Here is a 10,131-nt window from a genome sequence, read left to right on the forward strand (position 1 = left end):
TTCAGCAGGATGCTGCGCCCTGCCACAAAGCAGGAATTTGAGGAGCACAACAGCGAGTTTGAGGTGTTGATTTGGCCTCCAAATTACCCAGATATCAATCCAACTGTGTCAGCCAGTGTGGTTGTGTTGGTCACTCTGGTACGAACAACACAGGTTATTCCATCTTCTTCACTCCCAATTCTGGAGGTAGTCTGATAAAACCCGGCTGTGCTTTTGTGATTAATTGTTGTGCTTGATTGATTTCTCTCTCCTCTGTTTAATTTTAAACAAGTTTTTGACAGATTCATAAACTGTACTTTCTTATTTTTAGGTCAGGTCATCTAATAAATTTGTTCAGCACTGTAAAGACTTTAACTGCCATTTCAATTGATCACATACAAATTTGCAACGTGTTTAAACAATTAACAAATTTCTTAAGTATTTGTGCTTTCTTGTTTTTAGTACAGAGCGTCTAATAAATTTGTTAAACCCTCTATAGACAAACCAAGCAGCTCGTGTTTACACAAACTCAGAGCGAACAAGAAAAACAGAAAAGGCGAGTCGGACCAGCGAGGCTGAGCTGCTTTTTATTACTTTTATGACAATCACTGAGCTCTGACTGTAAATGAAGAAAGACAACAAAGACTCTGTTCATTTTTAAACTGTATATAAAAGATGTACAGCCAGCCACTGTGGCATCACCCTCTGGTTTCCTGTTCTTTAATTAGACTAAGTTGTAAGTTTGTGCCAACATAATATTAAGGCCTCGTTAATCGGTTGTAGAGACATTTAAATATCCTCTTTTTATTGCAGAAAATGTTTTTGATTAATATGCTTCATTAATTCATTTGAATTTATAAATAGTCTCATCTACTGTTTATTTACCTGCTGTGATAGCAACGTTGGTCTTTCACCTTCTGAGTCTGTATGTGTGCCAAAGTACTTAAAACTTCCTGATATACTTCCTGTTGCAGTAGCAGGATGTCATTAGTTATGAGTACTTTGGTATGTGTTTACGATACTGTGCAAAACTTTCGAGACATTCCTCATTTGTATTTATTTTGCTTCCAAGGAGCCAAGGAACCAACTTTAAATTATGTCTTTAGGCACTTTGTTACAGCTTCCTGTTGCAAAAAATATAATGAATAAATGAATCAGTGAAAAATATCAAAGATTGTCAAGACTGACAAACATAAAATAGTATTTTTGCACCAACAAGGTGATTCCTAAAGAGCAATTAGTTAGAAACTTGGCCTCAGCATGGTGCACTGTGTGTTCTTAAGAAATGTGAGGAAACTGTACACAGATAGATAGATAGATAGATAGATAGATAGATAGATAGATAGATAGAATTCAAACAATAAAAACTAACAATAATAATAATAATAACTGGTACACAGTGTAACTTTTTTCTCTTCTCCGCTGCTGGCTGATGGACCACCATCGGTACAGGTGATAAACTGGTTGTATCACATACTTTGCACACTGCCTCTGACTGACAGCAGAGCTCACTGCAGGCAGACGAGCCATCCCTCGATTGCCATCGGACAGTCAATACGCTCTCCTGGCTGGATAATAAACTCCCCTAGCTGACGGCAGATCCTCAACCTCAAACACCATGATTTTGCTGACAATGATCGCTCGTGTGACAGACGGACTTCCGCTCGCTGCGTCTGTACAGGAGGATGAACAGGTATGAATGAAGGCTGAGGACCCCAGTATGAAGATACCTGCACACCAAACTCCTCTCAGAAAAGGATTTGTTTCTTACACTTGGTGCTCTAGGGGAAGATCCATGAGTTTATTGCAGCTTCAGCTCAAGTTGTAATTTATTGAGCAGCACTAGGTGTAAGATGTTTTACAAACAAGAAGCGACTGAAAGTTGAGCTGAATATAAGATTTTCTGGTCCCAGAAAATCCTGCAAAAGTACTAATGTGATGGAATATGTGCTAATAACATGATGCAAAACTTAAGAGTCTATCTCTGCCTGTAACTGTGGGGATCATTTTATTACAAGAAATAATCAGATGCATTATTAACAAGGCTGGTTCAGATCACACCGTTACCTCTTTATAAAGTACCCCATTATCAGGTTTAATTATGCAAATAATCCAGATAGAGAGACTACCAGACTGTGATTTTCCAGTGAATGAGAGCAAATATTTTTGTAAATATTTTGTAATTTCACACAAAAAGCTTTAAAAGGAAAAGCATGAAAAAGAAATGTATCTCAGTTTTCCTCCATACAGAGACATTTTGCAGGTTCCACGTGTGAATGACTTTCTCATCATTTTGAGAGCACTGGATGGCTCTGATGAGAATAATGTATACATGCTCTCATCAGATAGTGTATTATGTACATGTGTTCAACTGCTCATTAATGTAAATATCTAATCACCCAAACACATGACAGCAACTTAATGCACTCTATGCATTTAGACATGGTTAAGATGACAACCGAGCATCAGAATGAGGAAGGAAGGTGATTTAAGGGACTTTGAATGTTGAATGATTGTTGTTGTCAGACAGGCTGCTCTGAATATTGTAGGAACTGATTATTTGTTGGGATTTCCCCACACAGGAGAGGATTATAAAGAATGACCAGAGAAAGAGAAAATAGCCAGTGAGCAGTATAACGGTCAGACTGGCTCAAGCTGACAGGGAAGGCGACAGAAACTCAAATGACAGTTTTTCAAATTCATAGAATGAAATAAAGCATCTCTGAATGCACAAAACATCATATCTTGAAGCAGACAGGCTACAGGAGCAGAAGACCGCATTGGGTGCTGCTTCTGCCAGCTAAGAACAGGAAACTGAGGCTACAATTTACACAAAAATTTCCCAAAGTCATGCAACAGAAGATGAAAAATGTTGTCTGGTCTCAAAATCTTTGTTTCTGCAGCAACATTCAGATGGTAGGCTCAGAATTTAGCATAAAAAACATGCAGGCATAGATCTATCCTGCTTCGTGTCAGTGGTTTATTCTACTGGTGGTGGTGTAATGTTGAGAATATTGGCACAGCTGAGCATCGTTTAAACACCACCTGAGCATTGTTGCTAACTGCATCCACCCTTTTATGGGCACATTTACTGATGGCTGCTTCCAGCAGGATAACACACCATGTCCCCCAGCTCATTTCATATCAAACTGGTTTCTTGAACATGACATCAGATATTAATCCAATAGAGCAGCTTTGGGATGCGATGCAACAGAAGAGTCACATAATGGTTGTGCAACCAACTGAGTTGCTGTCATGTCAACTTGGACCAAAATCTCTGAGGACAGTTTCCGGCACCTTTTGACTTTGCACCATAACGAATTAAAACAGTTTGAAAGGTAAAAGGATCCAACATGGTACTAGCAAGGTGTATCTAATAAAGTTAATGAGTTTGTAGGCATTGCTTCTTGAATTTTATACTGTTTACACTGTGTGGGTACTTGGTGATGAATGCATAAATGACTAATCATTTTAACTTTAAGTGAGATAAGAATGAGCTCAAGTCTGTTTTTATCTGTCTTTGTCAGTCAGAAAGGGACCTCCAGCTGTACCAGAGCCAGGCCAAGCAGCTGTGCCGTAAACTGGACGCTCAGAGTCCAGAACGTTGTACCCTTGATACCGGGGACAGGAACTTTCAGTAAGATCACACATTTTGTTGATAATTTTGGTGAGGTTTAACTTGAGTCAAATATAACTAATGGTTAGGCCTCGTTTCAGTCTTTTAATATCCCAGGGTGTGTGTTACATTATCCTCTGCGAGGCTTCTTTTCCCAAAACGATGGCTTTTGAATACCTCGAAGACCTCAGCAAAGAGTTTTATGTCCAGTATGGAAAAAAAGTACCCACAGTAACCAGGCCCTACTCTTTCATAGAGTTTGGTAAGACTGAAGTCCAACATCTTTTATCACACAGAGACATGGCACTAATCCCTGTAAACAAATAAAATGAACATTTTTATAGCATCTTACATCTTGTTCCAGACACATATATCCAAAAAGTGAATAAGCCATCTGTGTCGATCAAACTCCGGAGGACCTTGGCAAGTACTAAAAAAGAGCTGGATGATATTCAGAAAATAATGGCAGCAAATATTGATGAAGTCCTGCAGAGAGACCCTCTCTGTGGTAAGTGTAGCAGGCGTTGGTAACACATCCCATCAAATGGGAGGTGCTGATTCTATTCAGAATTATGTAGACGATTTGTTGTTATTCCAATTTACAAATTACAATGTACACGTATTCAGAGATGTTCATTTCATCCCAATGTTTCGATTTTATCCCCTCAGATATTGCCAAAAAAGTCAGCAACCTGAGCAGCTTTTCAAAAAGTTGCCGCAGCGATGCCAAAGATGTCAACACCTCCCCCGGCTATGCTAAGGCTGTAGCTGTGGCTGTGCTCATCACACTCATCATCTACATGCGTTTCTGGTGGCCCTGATAGACTCTCGGACAAGGACTTCTCCTCGACTGGCACCTAAACTAATTATACATTGTGTGCCATATACAGCCCACTTTGATGTGAAGTGAGCCGGACCAGTGATAAACATATAAAGTTACAGAATAGCTTCCTTTTTAGCCAACTTGCTTCACATTGGCTGTCCCTCATAAACAGGTTGGTGGAGCTTCTGTCAGCGTTTCAGCACTGATGGAGAGTCCATGTAAGCATGTCCAGAGGTTAGAGTCTTAAAACTGTGATGTTTGTAATTAAAGTTTAAACAAGTGTGAGAAAGTGTTATTAAAAATGTTGAATATTTACCAAGAAATCAATCTGTTTGAGTTTTATATATGACAGTTTATGTGAACATCATCATTTCTATATATACACAGAGGGTAAAATAAGTATTGAACACCTCACTAATTTTCTAAGTAAATATATTTCTAACGGATCTATTGCTATGAAATTCTCACCATGTGTTGTTCACAGTTTCCCCACACAGGAAGCATCTTGAAGCTGTAATCACCAACGAAGGCTTTTGTACAAAGCATTAAATTATTTTCAGTATGTACGCTTTTTCCCTCTATCATTTCCCATTACTACACATAATCTATGACCATCTGTGGTTTGATGTTCTTACTTGTGTGGATTGGACAGGTTTTTACTGACATATGGTGGGAATTTCATGTCAGTAGCACCTTTAGAAATGTATTTACTTAGAAAACTGGCAGTTCAACACTGTTTATACAGTGGTGTGAAAAAGTCTTTTATCCCATTCCTGGTTTTCTTTTTTGTATGTTTGTCATACTGAAATGTTTCAGATCGTCAAGCAAATTTAAGTGTTAGACAAAAATAACACAAGCAAACACAAAATGCAGTTTCTAAATGAAGGTGGGGGGGATTACCCTAAAAGCACAGCGACAACTCATACAAGAGATTACAAAAGACCACAAGAGAAAGAAAGACATCCAAAGAACTGCAGGCCTCACTTGTCTGAGTTCATAACTCCATCATAAGAAAGAGACTGAGCAAAAATGGCATCCATGGCACAGTTACAAGACGAAAACCAAGAACAGGAAACCAAACGAAAAGAAGCATCATGCCAACATTAAAATATGGCAGTAGTAGTGTGATGGTCTGCAGATTTTTTGCTGCCTCAGGACTGGAAGACTTGCTGTGATAAATGGAACCATGACTTCTGTCTACCAAAACATCCTGAAGTAGTATATCCAACCATGTGTTCGTGACCTCAAGCTGAAGCACACTTGGGTTCTACAAGAGGACAATGATCCAAAACACACCAGTAAGTCCGCCTCTGAATGACTTAAGAAAAACAAAATGAAGACTTTGGAGTGGCCCAGTCAGAGTCCTGACCCGAATCCGATTTTAAGGTCATGAGTGGATGACCTTAAAAAGGCAGTTCATGGTGGCATACCCTCCAGTGTGTCTGAGTTAGAACAATTCTGCAAGGATAAGTGGGCCAAAATTCCCCCACAGCGACGTGAAAGACTCATTGCAGTTGTTGCTTCTATGGCTGGGCCAACCAGTTATTAGGTTTAGGGGGCAATCACTTTTCACACAGGGCCATGTAGGTTTGGATTTTTTTGCACTTCACACTAAACATTTAGGAACTGCACTTTGTGCTTACTTGTGTTATCTTTGTCTGATATTTACATTTGTTTGATACGAAACATCTAAGTCTGACAAAGCCCCCCCCAAAACCCCCCACAGAATATCAGGAAGAGTACTGGTGATTCCCAAAATCATCTTTGATATGTTTGTTGTAACTTTTTATCCACCAGTATGCATAAGTGCATAAATATAACTAAACACATTTTCCAGTTCAATTTTACAAATAAAAATCAGAAAAAATAGACGAGCACTTTATTTTGTGATAAAGATGTCAAATTACAGTTAATTACTTGCACTCCTGAACATAAAATTCTGTTTTGAATGTTTGAGTGCATTTGCCTAATAAATAAAAATGTTTTGTTTGTCATACTAAAAAGGTTTTTGTCAAATTTCTAAAATATTTGTAATTTGTTTTAGTACAAAGGGTCTAATAAATTTGTTAATCCCTGTATAGACAAACCAAGGAGCTCGTGTTTACACAAACACAGAACAAATAAGAAAAACAAAAAAGCGAGTCAGACCAGAGAGGCTAAGCTGCTCTTTATGATCCCTCTGACAACAACCACTAAGCAGCTCTGATGGAAAAATGAACAAAGACGACAAAGGTTTACTGCTGTATTAAAGACTTGTACTGTATATATAAGATGGGTGTAGCCACTGTGACATGATCTGCTAGTTCGAAAAGCTTTTTTATTTTTTAAAATTCGAGCTACACTTTTTTCGCCATTGCCATTTGCCCTTCACACAATAAAACTGAGGGATGTTGGATACCAACAAGGACCATGACTTACAAAATAAACACGCTGTATTAACTAAGGCTGAGAACTGGTGATTGAGTCCATGAACGCATCAGGGAATCATTTCTTGAGGTTACAAAAAGAGGGCGCTAAGAGGCATTTCCCTATAAACTTCTATAAAACTGGCAAACACCGAAGTCGCCCCCTGCTGGTCATTAGAATAAATGTAGGTTTAGGGTATGCCCATCTTTTTAAAAAAAGTTTACAAAATCTTGTGGTAGTGGCGTCTCTGCAGCTTTAGTGACAACAATACAGACTCACCTCAACTTTTACAATCAGTTATACTTGGACACTCACTGACACACATTTTACAGCTACCGTTCAAATATAAGAGAGCTTCTGTCAAAGTGTGACAACAGTAAAATTCGTCTTTGTTCTCCGGACTGCTCGAGTAAGTCCTGGGTTCTGGGGACGCAGGAGGACTTTTCACTTTTCCCCCAGTTTCCATAATAAAAGGAACCCACACTGTAGTTTTTCCTCAGCAAAGTAAAAACAGCAGAGATCTTCTTTCCATCGCTCAGTGTGATGAATGACTTTGGGAGAACAGATTTATGCCATCATATCAAAGTCGTCCCGCTGCAAAAGAAACACAGTGATGAGCTTCAAGGCATCAGAATTAGGATTCAGTCCTGAAAACTGTCGATTTAAGTAACAGATAATCATTCGTAACTGAAATATGTACATACAAACTCTGACAAATCACTCACCTCTTCATTGTAATTCATCACGTGCTGCTTGATCTTCGAGGAGTCCACCCACGTGACGAAATCTTCCATATTTCTTACATTTAAAAAAGTTACAGTAATAGTGTCAGCATTTTCACATGTGCAGTATAGTGAAGCATCTGTGTCAAAGGCCCTCTGTGTTGGTAAAGATATTGTGAGAAGACTAAATACCCAGAGACCAACCTTGTGACGAGAAACGCTGGGTCTGTAACAACATCCGGGCCAACACGCACATCTGTGACTGAGTCAAGGACAACACTGAATCCGTTTTAATCCTTGAATGAAGACAAATCTGAAGTGTTAAGCATAACAATTTACAGTAACACAGCAGTCAAGGATACGCCCTTGTTCAATGAAAGTAATTGCCGTCTTCAGGTTCTGAGCCATACGAAGATTCAACATGATGCTGGGCAGCCGCCTCCTGCAGGAATCACACAGACAAAGTATACATAGAGGCTTGCATTTATACACAGCACTGTATAAAAGCCTCAAGCCACCTCTCATTTCTTTATATTTTGCTAGGAAGATGGGAAATACATGCAGAGATTTAATGAAACATGTCCAAACATGCATTGAAATACAGTATATAATAAACAGTCTGTACAATTCTAACAAGCTTGAAACTCAAAATTTGACCACCTTCATGCTTCAACATAGCTTTCTTGTCATTTCTTTAAGTAGTGTTCAGGAATATTTCTCCTTGCTTCTGGAAGAACATTCAAAGCTCTTCCTTGGATGTTCGCTGCCGTTTGTTCTGTTCTCTATCAAGATGATCACACACTGAGATCCAGACTCTGGGGAGGCCAATCAACGACTGATACTGTTGCATAGTGTGTTCTTCTATCCAGGTATGGATAGAAGCCTTGACTGACAAATGAAGCCATTGCCAATCACCTGTTTTCCAAGTGGTACTGCATGGTGGATCAAAATCTGATGGTAGTTTTCTGTGTTCAACACCACTGGCTGAAATGTAGCCTCAAAGCCAGGAGTGACAAAAGAGCCTTTATGCTTGAACAGTTCATAAGTCAGTTTTACGTGGCTTAGCAAAACAAACAATGATCAGGCACAAGCATTGGACTAAGAATGAGTGAAAAAGCAGCCAATCTCCAATAAGGAACTTTCAGAAAGCTTGTAGAACTTTGCACAAGACCACTTTAAAAATTACATGAAATTCTGGCGCCTCAGAAGCAAAATATAAAAAAATGAGGAGCACCTCCAGACTTTTCCACAGTACAGTACACTTTATGAGTTGAAGATATACACATAAATGTACCTGCAGAATGAAGAAGCTGTGACTTTCTCTGTGAGGGACAAATTCTGTCTGGTGGGGATGAGACCAATGCTGTATCTGAGGTGAAGGAAGAAAAAGATTCTCTGTGTAACATCAACAAAGGTTTAGAAAACAATAAACAACACAGCAATCAAAATCAAATCTGCTCAAAACCAAACAGGAAACAAGCGCAGAGTTAAAAGATGTCAGCTTGAATTAACATTAAGAGGATTTTATCCATATTAAATAACTGCGTAATATCCAAAACCTTACAGTTTTTCCAGTAATCGATGTGTGCTCTGTGCTCTGAAGCCATCTTTCTCATCCAAGTCTCTGATTTTTCTGGCCAGGTCTCTGACATTCCGACTGAGCTTGTTGTACCTGAGACACAGGAGGAAAAAAATATTATGGTGTCTGTGTGATTTGTAAATATCAGCTGAAATATGGTATAAAAATGTGTTTATACGTCTATACAGTGTAAATAACCGATGCTAAAAGCTAGCTAGCAGCCACAGACTCACTTGGTGTAGTCCTCCCTTTTCTCGATGTGATACTTCCGCAACACCTTGACCTCGTGCAGGTTGTTGTCCACCTCCCAGTTGATGAAGTCGACCTTCTTCAACAACTTCTGTTCGTGATACTTTAATTTACGAACCATTTTCACAGCGTTACACACCACCTCTGGAGAAACAGGAAGCACGTGCTGTTATTTTTCTTCTTCGTCGTCGAGAACTGAAGGTGGTGGCCCGTAACAGCGCCCCCACCCTGCAACCTCAGCTATCGTTCTTTCTTTCTTTCTTACAGTTATATTGGCGGTTGGCAAACAATTGAAAGGTGCATTACCGCCACCAACTGGTATGGAGTATGGTCTGGAACGACGCTCAAAAAAAAAAAAAAAAAAAAAAAAATTCTCAAATCCTGCCAAACAGGTTCCCCTCTTTTAAAAACTGAAATAAGGCCTGATAACTTTTACTTCCCGATTCCTTTCGCAACAAATCAACCAGATCCAGTTTGATTTTTAGGTTACTAAGATTTTGAATCAAATGTCTCCTCTCAACCTGATACCTCTGACACTGCAACATGACATGTTCTACAGTTTCCTCTACCCCACAGTAATCACATTTGCCAAACCTCAGCTATCATCTGTGCTACCGTGTTTTATTGTAACAGAAACACCTCGTGGTTTTTTAAAATAATAATTTTTTAATACTAATGTAATAGTTTGCTTACTCCCAAATATCAAATGTGATTGGAAAGTCACTCTAGGTTGTTATTATTAGAGTTATAGAAATAA

The 10,131-nt window shown here is 39.0% G+C and overlaps 2 protein-coding genes across 2 annotated transcripts; one reads left to right on the forward strand and one right to left on the reverse strand.

Annotated features, from left to right (window-relative positions):
• Window positions 1–1,597: 1,597 nt before the first annotated feature.
• Window positions 1,598–4,698, forward strand: LOC146367338 (vesicle-trafficking protein SEC22b-B-like). Its single transcript, XM_084912959.1, has 5 exons — window positions 1,598–1,672; window positions 3,507–3,616; window positions 3,697–3,857; window positions 3,960–4,103; window positions 4,265–4,698. Exons 1-5 carry the CDS (start codon window positions 1,598–1,600, stop codon window positions 4,414–4,416), a joined length of 642 nt encoding a protein of 213 aa, XP_084769085.1. The 3' UTR covers window positions 4,417–4,698.
• Window positions 4,699–6,280: 1,582 nt separating this feature from the next.
• Window positions 6,281–9,581, reverse strand: imp3 (IMP U3 small nucleolar ribonucleoprotein 3). Its single transcript, XM_084913388.1, has 7 exons — window positions 9,359–9,581; window positions 9,111–9,218; window positions 8,841–8,915; window positions 7,909–7,988; window positions 7,751–7,802; window positions 7,550–7,622; window positions 6,281–7,418 (listed from the first exon to the last, which is right to left on the reverse strand). The coding sequence occupies exons 1-7, from the start codon at window positions 9,493–9,495 to the stop codon at window positions 7,392–7,394; spliced, it is 552 nt and encodes a 183-aa protein (XP_084769514.1). The 5' UTR covers window positions 9,496–9,581; the 3' UTR covers window positions 6,281–7,391.
• Window positions 9,582–10,131: the final 550 nt, after the last annotated feature.

This window comes from Perissodus microlepis, chromosome 18 (genome assembly GCF_051167445.1).
Source record: "Perissodus microlepis isolate ML-2025 ecotype Zambia chromosome 18, ASM5116744v1, whole genome shotgun sequence".
NCBI lineage: Eukaryota > Metazoa > Chordata > Actinopteri > Cichliformes > Cichlidae > Perissodus > Perissodus microlepis.

Coding starts and splice junctions, on each gene's coding strand:
- LOC146367338 (XM_084912959.1), top strand. CDS start 1,598: ATGATTTTGCTGACAATGATCGCTCGTGTGACAGACGGACTTCCGCTC. Junction 1,673..3,506: donor CTGTACAGGAGGATGAACAG/GTATGAATGAAG, acceptor TGTCTTTGTCAG/TCAGAAAGGGACCTCCAGCT. Junction 3,858..3,959: donor CTACTCTTTCATAGAGTTTG/GTAAGACTGAAG, acceptor ATCTTGTTCCAG/ACACATATATCCAAAAAGTG.
- imp3 (XM_084913388.1), bottom strand. CDS start 9,495: ATGGTTCGTAAATTAAAGTATCACGAACAGAAGTTGTTGAAGAAGGTC. Junction 8,916..9,110: donor CATCGATTACTGGAAAAACT/GTAAGGTTTTGG, acceptor CCTTCACCTCAG/ATACAGCATTGGTCTCATCC. Junction 7,419..7,549: donor TGATGAATTACAATGAAGAG/GTGAGTGATTTG, acceptor TTTCTTTTGCAG/CGGGACGACTTTGATATGAT.